Genomic DNA, 19,011 nt, shown 5'->3' with positions numbered 1-19,011 from the left:
ATTGATACTAAAAGAGTTACTAGACCTCATATATGGTGTCAAAGATTAGAGTTTATGTGTGGGAAATTATGATAGCCAACCTACATGGAGATAACCAATCAGCATAGCAATGGGTTAAATGGTCAAGGCCCTCCTTTATCCCACACACACTTACATTTACACACTTTTTAACATAATTTAAAAGGGTTAGTGAAAATAAGAGCATATTAAAATCATAAATAAAGATAATATGTGAGATCTTTTTGCTTACCATTATCATAAATTGATAACTTAATATAAAATTCTAAAATAAAACCACTGTCTCAATTCATAATGCATAAAGGCTTAAAATTTTCAATATTAGTACTAGCTTAAAAGATATTATAAATATTATCATTTCAATGCAATGGGAAATAACGGACTATGACAGTTGATGCTAATTTCAACTATGAGTAGTGAGTTTGAAACTGTTACTACATTCCAAGAAATGGATACTTTGTTGACATATATTTAAAGTGATTTTTAGTTACTCAACGTAGTATTTTCATGATTTCAAAAATAAATATAATCCATATAAATTCAATATATTATATAAAAAATATGAAAATAAAAATATTGTTACTAATTGACTTAATTGATGGAAATAATATATTTTCATAAACAATTTTTCTCTTCAATGTTCAATAATCTTCTAGGACCCTAGAACTACCGGTCGGATAAGAGTTTCAGTGACCACCCCTATTAAGAGTCTCCAGGTAAGAGTTCTAGTGACCACCTCTATTAAGAGTCATGAAGACTCGAACTCGGGAGACCATATAAACGTAAATCCTCCTTTACTCTTTTACTATTGGACCATCCAATAGTGGTTTAGTGGGATTATTCAAATAGCTTGATTGACTGGATATTGGATTCAACATAATAAAAATTAATAGCTTTCTAATAAATTCATTGAGCTACTTAATTTAGTCCGCATGAAGTCTTGATTTAGGAATTTTTTTTCTTTTAACTCTTCCCAATACTAGGCTCTTTGAACAAATTAGAAGTGCTGGACGTGAGCCACGATGAGATTGTCAGACTTGTCTTCCCTCAAGCTACCACAAAACAAATTTTAGTTCTTTGTATCAAGCAACACTGCCATCTATAAAAGCGTTAGATTTTGATGTGAAAAAAATTTCAAAAATTAAATATAATTAAAAAAAAATTGTTATATTTTAAAATTCACTAACAAAATACTTTTTACATTTCTTATTTTACTTTCTAGAAGTTTACCCAAAACATTTTCCAAAATATTTTAACCTATTTCAATCAAGCATTTCACATATTTTATTGCTTTAGTTTTGAAAATAAAAATTATATATATGGGTTAAATTATGTATTAAACATCATGTCAATTATGTATTAAGAAACTTGATTAGATAGTTTGCTCTGAATAATCATTCTGAATATTAATAAGATGTTCTATATTCCAGGTCTCTATCAATTGGTGCACCTCCTAGAGTTGTACATTGACCATAACGATCTAATGATATAATTGATTTGTTTATGGGTTTTGTATGCTTTAAATGTTTATGGGGATTTCTTTTGATTTGTTTATGAGGATTTCGATTGGTGTAAAATTTATGGCTAGGGCCTAGGAGTTGTTTCCATTGTCTTCATTTTGATATATTTTCATTTGAAATCAAGTTCGGCTCGAGCTCGATCCCCCATATTCTTATCGAGCTCGAGCTAAACATCTTAAGCTCGGTTGAGTTCAAGCTTTTACTGTTTACGTCCAGCCAAGTGGAGAGCTCCAGCTAGCCAAAGCTCGGCTCAGCTGGATTACTCCCCTTAAGAAGACTAACATCCCATCCAAAATCCAACACTTGAGCTGGGTAATAGATGGTGGAGCTTTTCATTAATTTCTCTACCACCAAATTGACCAACAAGTAGTCCCATCTCCTTGCTTAAAGTGAAGTGTTTCCAAATCTATTGTCAAAGAACAATGCAAAACAAGAAGCACTTTCTTTAAAGACCATGTGACTTGAAATACCCACAGCCCACTGTATCGCAGCAATTGAAATCTCAAACATGTCAAGAAAGGGTTCTTGCAATAGTGCCCTCTCTTTTGAATTTTATACAAACACAAGTTGGTTGTATTTTAAGTTCATAATGGGCGTTTGTAGTCATCACATATGTAATCAGAGCTCATACTAAAATAGCCTTCAGCCTCTTAATATAATCCCATCCCTCTTTAACTCCCCAAACAACTGAAAAATAAAATATATAGGGATTCGAGCTTTATAGTAGCATTGGATTAAGAGTGAGGGAGAAACAAACTGGAGGAATTAAGTTATGAGGTGAAAGAGGCCAGAAAATATTGTAAGCCATATAAAATCAATTCCCGAACAACCGTTGTCACATGCAAGTCCAACAGCCGGGCAGACCTAGCATGTCCAGCAAAAATTATAAAAGGGAAATGACATTCTTTTTGTTTCCTATCAAACTGACACCCACACACACAAAATAAACAAAGGAGAAGATCATTCTGAGAGACCTCTGATTCAGCTTTTCTCAACTTAACTGGGAAAATACCTCGCGTTAACTGATTTAAACTCTGTGATGCACACTCATAGTATATAGAGCATAGTTTAATTGATATGAATCGGCACTTGCTACCATCTTGTGATGGCCAGATAAGCTACGGTGTCCATCCTCAGACTCACGCAATACAAACACGAATCGCTTTTAAGTTTTAACAAGTGAACTTTACATCCAATGTTTGACTACTAATTCCATCATGTTAGCATTGTTTCTTTCCTCCACAGTGCAAGATTGTGCCAATAGATATCAAACTCTCATTTAAGAATGCAAAATTAAAAACATATGAAGCAGTTAAAGCAAAGCATTTCAAAATTAGAATTTAAACAAAGTGAAGCCAGTTAACTACTATATACCATGAAGCATTCAAACAAAAGCAGAAGAAAGACTACAACTCAACCACAAGCATAATTTCAGCACTCATCTTCTCAAACTCACCCGACTCAAATGCTCAGCGAGCGTATCTCTAATCCTGCGCCCATTATCATCTACCTCTCCTTCATAAACCGGAAGCTCCTCTTCCTTCAAGCACACCACATCATCATCCGGCATCGGCTCGCTATACTTTATCAGAAAGTTATGCAACAAACACCCTGTCACAATCACAAAAGGAAAAAACTCAACACATTCCTCCTTCCATTTCTTACCCAAAAGCTGCCACCGGGCTTTAACACTACCCAAAGCAGCCCCAACCAGCCCCATTGCGCGACTATGCACAGCATTAAACTCCTTCTCAGCTGAACCAAAGCTATCCTCTTCATTACTTCTCATATAAGGTGTTATAAGCCAAGGCAATAGAGGAAAACAAGAATCCCCCAATATATACTGAGGAATCAAATTACCATCACCCAACTCATAAGCAGGTCCATTCAAGAACTCCCTAGACTCTTCCACACCTGAAAACAACTTACTTTGATGTAAAACTGATTCGGGCCTCACCGTACTAGGCCAACCAGCAGAAATATCAAGAAATCTTCCTTCAGAATCCACTAAAGCCTGAACCAACAAAGACCCATTTTTCCCCAGTAACTCACCCTCAACACCAAAACTCCCAAATCCCAAAACCCCACAACAATTAGGCAACGAAATCCACCCAAAACCCACCACAATCCTCCCCAAATTATCTCTAAAGTCCACCAAATTTCCCAACTTTTCATTTATCCCCTTGCAAACAGTGTAAAACACGCGACACGCGTCAGCAGAAGAAGGAAAACCGAAGCGGCGAGCGAGAGATTTATACGAAGCACCGTGGGAGAGACGAAAGAGAGTGGCAGCGAGGGCGGCATCTGGAGGAAACGAAGGGAGAGAGGAGGAAAGAACGGGAAAGAGAAGAGAGAGGAGATGGGAGAAGGTGTGGTGAGACATGCGGAAAAAACGGAGCCATTGGAGGTCGGAGGGGTTGGAGAAAGTGGACAGGAATGAAGGGAAGAAAGAGGGGTAAGTGGGGAGTGAGGGAGGGAGAGAAGGGAAATGGGAGGACAGAGAAGAGAAGAGAGATTCGAGGGAGAGGATTTGGGAGGGGAGGAGGTGAATGTCGTTGTGGAGGAGGAAAGATTGAGCGGCGGAGGTGGCGGCAGAGATAAGAGAGAGGAGTTCTGGAGTGAAGTGTTTGGATTTTTGTTTTTTGGCGGCGGTGGTTGTGGCGGTTTTGGGTTTTTTGCCGCCGGCTGCCATGGCTACTGGACTGAAACTGAGTGATCACATTTAAGCTGATGATCGCTGATATAGATGGTATCACGGAAATATGGGTAGACCGTTTGAGTAAAGATCATAAAAGTATTAATTTAAATATTTTAATTTATTCTTGTGGTTTTCCTAGGCACATTCTTACATCTAAAAATATTAAATTAAATTTCTTATTTACATTTTAAATCTATTCATTTAAAATAACAACTCGAAAAAGAAAAAGAATAATCCTAAAATTACCATTCATTTTTGTTAGAAAAATTATATCATAATTTAACAGTGACGTGCGACATTAAGGAAATTATCGAATAATTTTGAAGAATGAAATGATAAATTAAGCTAGCAGTTATGTGTCATATTATATTCATATATTTTGAATAATATTACATATTATATAACTCTCCTTGGTATATTTGTTGTTTTTGATAATACCAACTCTATAAGATATTATAAGTAATATTATAATGTCATCAAAGATAACATAGTATAACTGTATAAGATTAAAAAAAAAAAAAAAAAGAAGTATACCAATATTTCCACTCGGGGTTTACCGAAATCCCAAATTGATATCCTTGATTGTATTTATTACATATTCGCATCTTTAACCTAACACTATTAGTAATTATTGGACATAGTCTGCAACAGTGAGTGAGATTGACACGTGAAGGTATGAGTTTTATAAAAGATGTTATGGGGAGTCTAACGATGGCCTCAGAAGTGATTTTAGACTTCGGAATCAACTAGAAAAAGCCAAAAACCAGACTTGAGCCCATCTTCAGCGAAAGAAACCGCGGCTTGGATGTTGCTAAGCATTAAGCACTCTTTATATAGCCTAGAGTAGCAAGAGAACTATCGTGAGTCTTTAGAGAATGTTTCGTGAGGGTGTCTCAAAGCATAAAGCCCTCTTATTATGAGAGCTAGGTCATTGTCTTTCCTTTCTTTCAGTAACAAATAAAAGGTTGAAGGTTGGTGTCTTCGTAAACATTTCGTGCTCACTATTTGAGTTTCCATTTTTGTGCGAATTCCAGCAAGACCTGTGTTCTTAACCTTGGTTAGGGCTTTTGGGTTGGCTAGCTAAGCGGGGGTTTAGCGCCATCAGGCCCATCACCGACGTGTGCCACTACACCAAAATAGTTTCGTGACACTAGGCCTAGGCCATTACTCAACACCTTCTTGGAATGTAAAACGTTAGGGTCTTGGTTTTTTTTTTTAAAAAAAAATGCAAGATCAAGCTTGGGAAAAAGCCTGGGTTAATCCAGGCCATGATTGGCTTATCTGGGCTTTAAGCCCAAGTTTGGTTGATATGACTAAGAGGTTTAAAAAAATCACTTAGAGTGGGTTTGGTTTGGGTCATATAAGATTACTTCGATAATCTTCGTTTATTTTTTAAGATTCATTTGTTTGATTTACAAGTAATAAAATATAACGGTTATCTTTTATTGTAAATAGTATTTACTGTTGGTAATATAGAGGATAATCAGATTACCTTGTTAAGGGGTATTATTAAAAGATTATCGAAGTAATATGATTTTAATACCTATTTTACCCTTAATTAAATACCATTTCGAACACAATTGCTCTCAAATATCTAACAAATAATCATTAACCCAAATCCCCTACATTTGAGAATGTTTCTAAAACACTTTTACTACAAAAAAGTTTAAAAAGTTATTAAAATACCCTCAACCACCCGAGACCACCACCAGCCGTCATCGGCAGTTACCATATTAGCGCACGACTAGCGGGATCTAGCTGTTTTCAGCCAGATCAAAGGCCAAAAATAGCCAAATCACTACCAAATATTTGGCCTTTTCACAACCAGATCTGTGGTCGTTTCAGGCTATGGATCTGTTTGTGCGCCATTCCAGTGACTGTCGACGGTGATGGCTAGTTGCCAGTAGTGGCTTGGGGTGAGTGGGGTTAATTTTGCTACAAATAAAAGTTTTATATGGTTGAGGTGTTTTAGCAAAATTTCAAATGTAGGAGTTTAAAAAAAATAATAATAATATTTTAATATTTTAAAAGGAGAGCAAATTAGTAATCTATATAACATACCCACCCATTTACTTGCCAACTAAACATATCAATATAACATACCAACCAATTTATTTCAACCTAACCAAACACATTTCCCTAAACATTCTCAATAATCTTTAAATGGCGTTTAGTTGGAGGTTATATAGGATTAGGGTTAAGTCATCTTATATTACTTAATTACTACGTTTGGTTGTCAAGTAATATAAGATTCTGGTAATCTTCTAATACCAATAGTAGTTACTATTGATAATATTGGAAGTAATCTGATAACCTCAATTTTTTTAAATTAATTTACATGAATTAGATTTTACTATTTCATCCCAATTAATTAAATTTTTTGACAAAATTACCCTTGAAGTCAAAACAAATTGCAGCTCACCCAAGCCACCACCCCCACCCACCTGTCTCTGCTTGCCGCCAGCCAAACCACCATCGGCTGCCGCGTAAAGTTGTCGGAAGTCACTTGGAGTTGCCGTGAGTAGCCCACCGTAACCAGAAGGCTTCGATATGGCCAGATACGACCATATTGAAGCCTCTCGATTACAGTGGGCTACTCACGGTGACTCCAAGCGACTTCTGGTGACTTCCCATGGCAGTCGACAATGGCGGGCAGTGGCTTCGGGTGGTGGGGGTGATTTTGTTATAAATTAAAGTTTTATATAAGCAAGGGTGTTTTAGCTAAATCTTAAATGTTGGGTTAAAAGAATTATTCAAAAATTAATAATAACAATATTTATATATTTAAAAAGAGCGTAATTTAGTATTTAAATAATATATCCACCAATTTATTCCGCCCAACCAAACATATTAATATAACATACCCATCAATTTATTCCAACTAACCAAACATATTTTCCTAAAGATTCCCAATACTTCAAGGTAATCTAATGTTTCAGTAATCAAACATTCATTGAACCAAATCCACCCTTAAAATAATTTATATTCCATTAATATAACATTCCTATGTATATAATATTTCCTGAATCAAACGCACGGTAGGGTTTGGATGTAAATTTTGGTTACTTTGGTTAGGACCATTAGAAGATTACTTCAGTAATCTATCTTTATTTTTGTCATTACCCGTTTGGTTTGCAGGTAATCTTTTATTTCTCAGGTAATATGAGAGGTGATATAGGGGTTTATGTGATTATCAACTCAAAGGGTGGTTTTTAAGATTACCATGGTAATCCTATTTTTGTTCCAATTTACCCTTAATTGATAACTCTAAACACAAATGTCCTCCTATTGATATCAAATAACAATTACCCAACTTGTTGAATGACTTCTTTAACGTCATTATTTAATATTTGGACAAAAATGCCATATATGTATATAAATAATCTTGTAAATGCATTTCAGTAAAATCATATCTATGTATTTTGTAATTACTACTAACCAAACATATTCTGCATGTTTGGTTTAATATTTTTATCCCTATTCGGGATCCTATTCTCCAAATAATGTTTGGTACAATATTCTAGAAATATTACCCTATTTTTTTAATTACATTTTAACCCCATAAGGTTATAATTTCACTAATACCCCCTGAAAAAAAGTTTAAAATTAACAAAAACACCCCCATCAACCCAACTTGTCAGATTCCGACAACCACCGTCGGTGATAGCCGGAATCTGTACAACGGCTAACTTCCGACCAGAAATGGCCGGAATTCACCGCTGTGGCCTTTTCCGGCCAGATCCACCACGATCTGGCCGGAAAAGGCCGATCTGGCCGTCAGCGGCGGCCAAGAAATGGTCGTCGTTGACGTTCAACGACGGCCCATCTTTGGTCGTCGCTGATGGCCAAAGATGGCCCTCGTTTGGCCTTTTCCGGCCGTCGACGGCCATAACAACCGTAAGATCTGGCCGGAAAAGGCCAAACGAAGTGTTACGGCACAGATCCACAAGTCTGTGTCGTAACGAAATTTTCGGCCAGATTCCGGCTGGTGGCCGGAATCTGACACTGCAGGTGGTGGGAGTGTTTTTGTCATTTTATATGTTAGGGTCTTTAGTTAAATTAGTAAACTTAAGGGCTTTTTTACAAATTTTTAAAATTTATCTCGTAATACTCCCATATCCAATAACCCAATACTATCCCTAAAATCCTATCAAAATACTAAACCAAACGCACCCTTAATTATTATACAGTCTACACAAACCATACACATAATAATCTATATTCATTAATCTTCAAAGTTATCTATCTCACTGGTAATTTATCTTTTTGGTAATAAAACATTGTTGAAACCAAATGCACCCTTAAGAGATTATTGATTATATTTTATTTTAAAAGGTTTGAATAGTTTATAGGGGCGGTTGTAATTTTTTAAGGGTTTCAAATTTTTTTTTATAAGGGTTATGTTTTTTTCACAAAAAAGTAGGGGGTGGGTCATTGCCCAAAGCATTTTGAACCTCTATCCTATCCCCCACACCAACGATTCAAACCCAAGTGGCCAACCAAAGAAAGTGTGTACCACAGGCTACGTCCCTATGAGCCTGCGGGTTTTCTCTAAAAAATGATAGAGTTACCGAAATTTTTACACCAATTTGTGCACCGAATGGGTGACAAAATCTTACCGTTGATTTATTAACTTATAATAAATCAATGGTCAGGATTGTGCCACGTCATTCAGTGCATAAATTCGGTGCACACCCTTCAGTAACTTTAGCATTACTCTCTTCTACTTTTACTAATAAACTTATATAATATTCCCGGCCTAGGTAGACCTCATGGCTCAGGCCTGATTTTCCAGGTCCGGGCCTGGTGTATTTATGTCTGCTGGCTGCTTTTTTTTTTTTTTTTCACTCCCTAACATCTTTCACACCAACTGTTCAGATTATGGTTTGTGTCAAAACCCCTAATGACATGTAGTTAAAATTTTCATTGCTGCTACCACCAAGAAATCCGTGAGTGAATTACCACCTCCAACATCTTTAAATACGTAACAATTAGATATTGCAAAACAACATAAAACCCTCAACTATTCGGTTTTTTTCATTTTGCTTAATTTAATGCGGCCTTAATTTTTATGTTTATTTTAAAGAAAGCAAACATTAATTTATACTATCATAGTACTTGTGATGCAGAATTGCATATAGAAGTCCCTTTTATGTCCTTCCTCTACTTCACAGTGACCTGTCAACTCTGCTAACAGTACCTAGTCTCCACTAATTCGCTTTGGAACTTTGCAAGAACATTGTTCTCTACTATTTGGATCCCTACAAGCACAAAAACAGTACTTGCAAGAAAACTAATCTCTACTAAGCACAGAAAACGGTAGGGTGCATTGACAAGACGTTCAAGTCAAGACACTCGTAGGATATAATATTAAGAGAGTAAATATGAGTCCTTTACTTAGGTGACCTTCCTTTGGTAGGGTGAATGGTTCAGAGGAAATAGGAAGATGGAAGTTTCTCATAGAATGATAATATTAAAGAGTCCATATATGGTTAGATTTTTCCTTTTAGTATAAGGAGTTGAATAAGGCATGATTCTGGTGTAATAGAAATTAGAATAGGATTTTTATCCTATTATAGTTAGGACATTATTCCTTAATAGATTAGGATATATCTAATTGAGACAACTCTTTTAACCCTAATTTAATAAGGCAAATCTTGTATCTATAATACTTTATATTTTCTCAAATGAGATGTTTTTTTTGTTTTATTTTTTCTTTTGGTTATCGATTGATTATCTACATCAGACTACCCTTTATCCAATTTAGTTAGGTAAAATCTATATCTACAATATTTTAGATTTTCTCAATGAGATGTGTCTTTAGTTTATTTTTTTTTTTTTTGGATAGGAATATCTACGCGCGCAGAACCCTTTAAACCCTAATTTAATGAAGAAAATCTAGTATCTGCAATACTTTAGATTTTCTCAATGAGATGTCTTTAGTTTGATTTTTTTTTTTTGGTATTCGGTAGATAGTTTTTGCAGACTAACCCTTTTAACCATAATTTAATGAGGTAAAATCTCGTATCTACAATATTTTAGATTTTTTCAAATGAGACGTGTTTTTAGTTTGATTTTTTTTTTTTGGTAACCGGTAGGATATATTTACGCAAGACTACCCTTTTAACCCTAATTTAATGAGGTAAAATCTCGTATCTACAATATTTTAGATTTTCTCAAATGAGATGTGTCTTTAGTTTGATTTCTTTTTTTCCTTTATAGTAATCGGTATGATATATCTACGCGAGACTATCATTTTAACCCTAATTTAATGAGGTGAAATCTCGTATCTACAGTACTTTAGATTTTCTCAAATGAGATGTGTCTTTAGTTAGTTTTTTTTTGAGAACCGGTAAGATATATCTACGCGAGACTACCCTTTATCCCTAATTTAATAAGGTAAAATCTTGTATCTACAATACTTTAGATTTTCTCAAATGAGATGTTTCTTTAGCTTGATTTTATTTTTTTTGGTAACCAGCAAGATATATCTATGCGAAACTACCCTTTTAATCCTAATTTAATGAGATAAAATCTTGTATCTACAATACTTTAAATTTTCTCAAATGAGATGTGTCTTTAGTTTGATTTTTTTTTTTGGTAACTTAGGTGTCTGGGCCAACTTGCGCGTACCTCAAGGTCTTCAATTAATCTCTAAGGTCTATTAAACACCTTATAAGTTCAAAGGATCAGGTAACCATAATATTATTGTGGTAGGTGATCCTAAGGTTTGAACCCAAAAACTCAACAAAGGGAGTAAATATTTTTTACTATCAAACCAACCTATTAGGAATTAGTCTAGTTAGTTTAATTTGATATGTCTATGTCAATGTCTTAAAAACCAAAATAAAACTGCTATCCCTAGTGTGATATTTATTATGATTTAGACAATGTGAAAGTATCTTCTAACATTTATAACGATAAAATTTGATTAGTGGAATTGTGACTCTCTGAAGCCAATACTCACTTCTTATAGAAAGTGGACTGGTTTACTATGATAAAAGATAAGATAAATTGGAATTTTAATAAAATCACTGTGTAAATCTCGCCCTCTTTTCGCAACTCTTAACGTATAATATAATAAGATAGTACACAACTCCACTTCCAAACTTCCTTCAGCCTGAAGTCTCCTTTGTTCTTCAAGCCAAACAATAAAGTCAGTTCTCTTTCACTTACTTCGTGTAGAATCGAAGTCTTCAATGGCGAAACTGAAGATAGCAGGCACGTGGGTTGGCGTGTTAGAGGTGGAACTGGAAAACTGGAGCATACCCATGTTGCGAGAAGAAGTTGCAAAGCGATCAAACATGTTGCCTCAGACCGTCAACTTGATATGTGCTGGAAAAGTCTTGAAAGACGGCGATGGCAGTGAAAATTTGAGCCAATTGGGTATCAGAAATAACGCTAAGATTCTCGCCACTCGTCTCTCTGTTGACGAGGGCAAGTCGTTGAAGGATGAGTTGATCGCTGAAGAAGAACGTTCTCGAAGATTCTCCCGCATCAAGTGAGCCTCTCAACACTCTTTGTTTAAAGTTTCTATCTTGCTTCTGGGTTTTGATTCTTTTTTTAGTTAGTTGCTTATAATCAAAGTGCGGCCTTTTGGATGAATTAGATAATGTGGTCGCCATGTTGAATTTTGTAATTTTGGATTATCCTCTTATTAGTTTTGATCGGAATAGTGTTTTTGAAAGTTAGTCCATGGACTCACTGTGTTGAATTGTTTGAGAAAATTCAAAATTCTTTAGCTTTTGTGGTGGATTATGGGTTTGTTGGTTTTGATTAAACTGTGTCTTTGTATGAGAAATGTATAGTGCTTCTCATTCAGTCAGAAAATTTTATTTCTTTGATTCTTATATGTGTTTTGTGTTGCCTTGTCCCATTATGTAATTACTTTTTGTGTAATGGTTTTGTGCGGTGTGATGGATATCTGCCTTTGTGACTGGCAATGTGTTTGATTGAGTGAGAAGAGTGATTGCATTGGAGGGTTCTAAACGTGTTGTAAAGCTCTTTTGGGCGTTGGATGGAGGAGCTTTGGGTTTTAGATCACTGTAATTGGATTTTGAATTTGGTAGAATGTTCAATTATCTTCATGGTCTGTGCTTTATTTCTTTGTGTTAGGATTTCTGCTTTGTTTGGTGTCTTGGAAAGCTGTTGAAAACGATACAAATTTGGCTTTTAAACAAATTATAGTAGTTACCACAACTTATTTTTGTTCTTGTACAAACTTAGTTGAGAGAATATCTTTTCTTCTCTTGGTACAAAATAAGGAAAATTGTGTTTTCTTTTTCCTCTTTTATCTTTTCCCTAAGTACCTCGTTTCCTCAGGATTTTCACTAAAATTTTTATTGTTGTCATTTATTTTTATATCTTCTAGTAATATAATTGGCAAAGCATTGCGCTAAGTAGGTAATCTGGTTGATTTCTATTTTGTTAAACCCGGAGTTGGATTTTTGCAATATTAAAAATGTCTACTTGAATTTGACTATGCAGTAAAATCTGCCCATTTTAACTGAGTGGTGAACAGATATTATATCAAGCAATATAAGACATTTAGTTTGTACCCTAATGTGAGTGACTTATTAGTGATCGGTTATAATTGTCTCTTTCTGCTCAACAGTGTTTGTTTTTCAGATATCTATTCCCCCTGTTCTCTTCAAGTGATGCTGACGAACGGAGGGGAAAAAGATTACTTTTTTAAAATCAAATTACTAGTCTTTTCTCTTCAGATTTAATGTTTACTGACTTCTTAACTTATACATCCAACTGATAGGGCAGCTGCTACCGCACTTGTTAAGAGACATGCAGATGGTTCATTACCAGTTGAGGACTTCAATCTGGAGCTTGAAGATCAAAATGGACAGAAAATACAATTTGGGTCTGAGACTGATCGGCGGTATGATATATGAATAGATTTTGCTTGTAATAATGTTTCTAATAAAATTAATGATGTGCTATATTTTTGGACTTTTAAGGGTTTTTGGTCTGTGATATTAACATTTGAATTGTCATTTGATAGGGCAATGATGATGGGTCTGATGCTTCATGCAAATGCTAAGAGTCTAATTAAGAGGGAAATGTATAGGGATGCTTTGGAAGTGCTCACCATGGGAGAGGTCAGTTGCTAATACTCTTTTATATTTTGTAAATGTTTTTGCTGTGATATCATTCTGTGAAGAGTAATTGATTGAACATCCTTTTACCCAACATCTCAGAAGGACACTTGTCGTGATGGGGCTGTACAATTTCTTGGTTTATTCTTTAACAGCCTAAGATAGTGTGAATCTCATTTACATCTCGAGATCTATTATGAGACACAATTACATGACATTTTGAGAAGCACTGCGATTTGATGGTCTTGAGGGACTAGTTTTTGCTCAATGTTTCTCCTTTTTTTGTTTTTTCCACAATTTTTTTAGCTTGTTATACAATTTATAGGGTTAGCATTACTAAAAATTCTTCACCACTGAAGATGGTTGTTAATTAATCCAGTTAAATCTTTGCCTTTTAATAACCTATTAATTTTAGTGCTTCTGTTTTCTTCCCTTTTGTAGGAGGCTTTCTCTCTTTGCAATCCCAAGGTCATTGAGGTGAGAAAACTTTTCATTCTTCTAATTTAAAATGGTTATTTCAATTTGGATCTGTTTTCAGTCCAGATTAATCACTTTGAGCCATGTCATCTCACAGTGGGGTCTTACAATCATTTGATTTACTGAAATTGCTCTATTTAATTTCTCTATCAGGAGCTCTTCTCGTGAGCTGCTTATAAAATAATATGCAGGTGTTAATCACTTTTTTGTAATAGTCTAACTTTCTTGAAATTTGCTTTTGATTCATATGTAGTTTAAATTATATAATCAACTAAAGCTTTGATTACTTGCTACTCAGTCTGTAACCACAAACGTGCTATAAACCCTTACAACTTTGACGAATTTTAATTCTATTTGAAACTACCTGTTGTAATCTAGCACATGGCTGATGGACGTTGTTATGAGAGTTCCCCCTTATCAAACTTCAAATCTTTTAAAAATCTTCTTCCTTTTGGCCATTTGTTTTCTGCTCCCAGCTTGTTGACAATGTCCCGATTCTGCAAATAGACATGGTCTGGTGCTATTTTTTGCTCCAAGACATTAGCTGGCTTTCAGTGGCAGGAGTACGCCTTGAAAAAGCTAGAGAGGGAATACAACGTTCTCATGGAAAAGACTCCTCACGTATGAGACTGCTTCAAGCTGGTCGTTATCCAGAGCTTGCTTTGTGAGTGTTCATTTTCACGTTTTCAGTCTTTATGCTCCTGACCACAAGGAATAATTTTGGCCAGCACTGTGAAGCTAAGTTCCTTTTATCTTATTTTTGTAGACATTTAAGAATGGAGCTGTTGGAAGGGGTGGTGGCATATCACAGTGGTCAGTTCGATAAATCTCGGAAGGCATTGTCCTCTGCACAAGCAAAATTCCTTCAGGTGATAATGAATAAACTTTATATGATCAGAGAAATTAAGTTGGAATATAGGTCAAACCAAATATATTAGAGAACAATTTGCTCTGTTTACCTGCCTTAGTTTGTATGCTAGATTGTTCTTAAAGAATTAAATTGTAAAATAGTTATTTCAATTCTTTGTAAATTGAAGGAAATATTTATATTACATATCTCTAAAGCATTAAAGGTATATAATATTAATCACAAAAGAGGAATGGCCTCTGTAAGCTTTTTCCTAGTGTTTCTGTTTGTTGCCAGCTGTCAGTTCATACCTCAAGAAAAGGTTTTTTCATTTGTTTCTTCTTATTTTCTTTTTTTGGTGAAACAATATTCTGTGGTTGATTTCAGCTACAAGTGCCAGATGAAGCCTTATCCTTGGTTATCAGCATGGGCTTCAGCGAACATGATGCAAAGAGGGCTTTGCGAATAAGCAATCAAGATGTTGGGAGTGCCATTGATTTTCTTGTGGAGGAGAAGGCAAAGAGAGCACAGCAAAGGGAGGATAATGAACGGCAAAGAAGGGAAATAATGTGAGCGTTATTTGATAAAGTTAAATACAATAGGCTTAGAAAAAAGTAATACTATAAATTTATATCTCTGTATGTTTTCTTAAGCATTCTAGCGAACTGACTCATTTGTACTACACCAAGTACTTAACATACCTATAGAAAAATAAGAAGAATGTTTGTCTATCTGGTCTTGCTGTCATGTTTCCTGCTACTGACATATGATAAAATGTCTTGCTATCTGTATGTGTGTATCACTTGCATCGTTTTTCTCTCATTAAAGCCTGGAAACGATCAATAAATTTATTATAAGTTCATATCTTCATCATTTTGTTGAATAGCCAACATGTTTGCAGGGAGCAAAAAAAGTATGGAGTGACACCTTTGAAGAAAGCTGTGGATCTCCAAAACTTAAAAGAATTGGTCTCGATTGGGTAAGCAATACAAAAAACTTCAGTTCTCTTTCTTTTTTAATATGATATTAAAAACGTATAAGGGATCTTTTGTCTAGTATATAATGATGTTGTATTTGTTCAAAGCACAAGCTATGCAAGTGTCCTGGACCAAAGTTGAAAAACTTGCTTATTTTGGCAGGTTTGAGAAAGAGCTTGCTGCTGAAGCCCTTCGAAGAAATGAGAATGACACTCAAAAAGCATTGGATGACTTAACAAATCCAGAAACAAATTCTGCATTACAGGTTATTTGTCTTTTCTCATTAAATTTTCTATTTGAATTAAATTTAGACATATATCATGACTAATTTATTTTTTTATTTTTTATTTTTTAACTGCAGGTTCATATTGAATCTAAAAAAAGGAAAAGACGTCGACAAGCAGCAGATGCTACAATTGAACAGCTTGTTTCTATGGGTTTTGAACGTTCAAAAGGTACTCTTTCATCAGCACCTGTATGTATAATTTTTCCTGTTATTTGATGGAAAACCCTTTTGCCTTCAACTGCACAAAACAATGCCAATAGGCTCAGAGGTAGAGATGTCAAATAAGATCATATTGTCTATTATTTTAGGATTAATAGAAGTATTGAAGTATGCCGTATACGTTTTGTGCTAATCTTGTATTGGTATAAAAAAAATATATTATTTGATATATGTCTATTCAGTCAAATAAACTCAGAGGAGACCTGCATTTGGTATCCTATCAAGGCTCTTACGAGGTTTTTATGTGCTTTTGTGTTCAGTGGTTGAAGCTTGTCAGGATGGTAGCAATTTTGACCAAGCAATGGCCCGACTACTTGAGCAACCTGGGTTAAACCCCACATGTGCAGGTAACAACAGTGAAAGTTCCTCCGTTTCAATGCCTAACAACGATGGTGCAAGTAGTTTGAGTGGCAATGAGGATGTTGAAGGTACATCAACAGCAATGACAAATGAAATAGAAGAGCGAGATGCAGAGATGGAGGGTGAACTTGCCAATGAATTAACGGGAGATGCGTTTTCGGACTATGACATTGAAGTTACAAAAGAAGGTGAAGCAATAAATGAGTACTTGGCTCTGCTTGAGTCAGCCAAGTGAGAAGAAAACACAACTTCTAACAATAATGCAAGGTAAATACGTGTATAATAATAATAAGGTATGTGTTGTTGTATTAAGGCAGAAGTAGATGTCAATATTTATGTTTATGGTGATGGGGTGAAGCTTTAATTATTTGGAATCTCTAGTAGTAGAAATAAACAGTTCTGACAAGCTTTTATTCACTGAGTATATGATCACTTTATCACAGCATATTTCTGTTTTCTACCTAGGATTTTTATCCTATTATAGTTAGGACATTAATTTCCTTAATAGATTAGGATATATCTAATTGAGACAACTCTTTTAACCCTAATTAATAAGGCAAATCTTGTATCTATAATACTTTATATTTTCTCAAATGAGATTGTTTTTTTTGTTTTATTTTTTCTTTTGGTTATCGATTGGATTATCTACATCAGACTACCCTTTTACTCCAATTTAGTTAGGTAAAATCTTATCTACAATATTTTAGATTTTCTCAAATGAGATGTGTCTTTAGTTTAATTTTTTTTTTTTTTGGATAGGAATATCTACGCGGCAAGAACCCTTTAACCCTAATTTAATGAAGAAAATCTAGTATCTGCAATACTTAGATTTTCTCAAATGAGATGTCTTTAGTTTGATTTTTTTTTTTTGGTACGGTAGATATTTTTGCAAGACTACCCTTTTAACCATAATTTAATGAGGTAAAATCTCGTATCATAATATTTTTAGAATTTTTCAAATGAGACGTGTCTTTAGTTTGATTTTTTTTTTTTTTTTGGTAACCGTAGGATATTTTACGCAAGACTACCCTTTTAACCCTATTTATGAGGTAAAATCTCGTATCCAATATTTTAGATTTTCTCAATAGACTTGTCTTTAGTTTGATTTTTTTTTCCTTTATAGTAATCGTATGATATATCTACGCGAGACTATCATTTTAACCCTAATTTAATGAGGTGAAATCTCGTATCTACAATACTTTAGATTTTCTCAAATAAGATTTGTCTTTAGTTTTTTTTTTTTTTTTTTTTGGGTAACCGAAAAAATATATTTACGCGAGACTATCCTTTTAACCCTAATTTAATGAGGTAAATCTCGTACTTACAATACTTTAGATCTTCTCTCAATGAGATGTGTCTTTACTTTGATTTCATTTTTTTTTTTTTTTTTTGGTACACCGTTAGTATATCTATGCGAGACTACCTTTAATTATAATTTAATGAGGTAAAATCTTGTATCTACGATACTTTAGATTTTCTCAAATGACATGTGTCTTTACTTTGATTATTTTTTTTTTTTTTTTGGAACCGGTAAGATATATCTTACGCGAGACTACCCTTTATCCCTAGTTTAATAAGGTAAATCTTGTATCTACAATACTTTAGATTTTCTCAAATGAGATGTTTCTTTAGTTTGATTTTTTTTTTTTTTTTTTTTGGTAACCAGCAAGATACATCTATGCGAGACTACCCTTTTAATCCTAATTTAATGAGATAAAATCTTGTATCTACAATACTTTAAATTTTCTCAAATAAGAGTGCTTTAGTTTAATTTTTTTTTTTTTTTTTTTGGTAACTTGGTGTCTGGGTCAACTTGCGCGTACCTCAAGGTCTTCAATTAATCTCTAAGGTCTATTAAACACCTTACAGTCCAAAGGATCAGCCGATCAGGTAACCATAGTGTTATGTAGTAGGTAATCCTAAGGTTTGAACCCAAACTCAACAAAGGAGTAAATATTTTTACTATCAAACCAACCTATTAGGAATTAGTCTAGTTAGTTTATTTGATATGCCTATGTCATGTCTTAAAACCAAAATAAAACTGCTATCCCTAGTGTGATATTTATTATGATTTAGACAATGGGAAAGTATCTTCTAACATTTATAACGATAAAATTTGATTAGTGGAATTGTGACTCTCTGAAGCCAATACTCACTTCTTATAGAAAGTGGACTGGTTTACTTTGATAAAAGATAAGATAAATTGGAATTTTAATAATACTGTGTAAATCTCGCCCTCTTTTCGCAACTCTTAACGTATAATATAATAAGATAGTACACAACTCCACTTCCAAATCCTTCAGCCTGAAGTCTCCTTTTTTCTTCAAGCCAAACAATAAAGTCAGTTTCTCTTTCACTTACTTCGTGTAGAATCGAAGTCTTCAATGGCGAAACTGAAGATAGCAGGCACGTGGGTTGGCGTGTTAGAGGGTAACTGGAAAACGGAGCATACCCTTTGCGAGAAGAAGTTGCAAAGCGATCAAACATGTTGCCTCAGACCGT

General features: G+C 34.5%; 2 protein-coding genes across 2 annotated transcripts; one reads left to right on the top strand and one right to left on the bottom strand.

Annotated features, from left to right (window-relative positions):
• Positions 1 to 2,800: 2,800 nt before the first annotated feature.
• Positions 2,801 to 4,299, bottom strand: LOC116139329 (protein ALP1-like). The gene has a single exon (XM_031425008.1). The coding sequence runs from the start codon at positions 4,228 to 4,230 to the stop codon at positions 2,977 to 2,979; it is 1,254 nt and encodes a 417-aa protein (XP_031280868.1). The 5' UTR covers positions 4,231 to 4,299; the 3' UTR covers positions 2,801 to 2,976.
• Positions 4,300 to 11,363: 7,064 nt separating this feature from the next.
• On the top strand, positions 11,364 to 16,969 carry LOC116139310 (NEDD8 ultimate buster 1). The gene is made up of 11 exons (XM_031424987.1): positions 11,364 to 11,737; positions 13,004 to 13,126; positions 13,250 to 13,346; positions 13,785 to 13,820; positions 14,297 to 14,484; positions 14,587 to 14,689; positions 15,055 to 15,236; positions 15,569 to 15,646; positions 15,807 to 15,909; positions 16,006 to 16,099; positions 16,410 to 16,969. The coding sequence occupies exons 1-11, from the start codon at positions 11,436 to 11,438 to the stop codon at positions 16,742 to 16,744; spliced, it is 1,641 nt and encodes a 546-aa protein (XP_031280847.1). The 5' UTR covers positions 11,364 to 11,435; the 3' UTR covers positions 16,745 to 16,969.
• Positions 16,970 to 19,011: the final 2,042 nt, after the last annotated feature.

Source organism: Pistacia vera, unplaced genomic scaffold (genome assembly GCF_008641045.1).
Source record: "Pistacia vera cultivar Batoury unplaced genomic scaffold, PisVer_v2 Contig35, whole genome shotgun sequence".
Taxonomy (NCBI): domain Eukaryota; kingdom Viridiplantae; phylum Streptophyta; class Magnoliopsida; order Sapindales; family Anacardiaceae; genus Pistacia; species Pistacia vera.
Note: the sequence above shows the minus strand (reverse complement) of the source record. Positions and strands in the feature narration are given on the sequence as shown.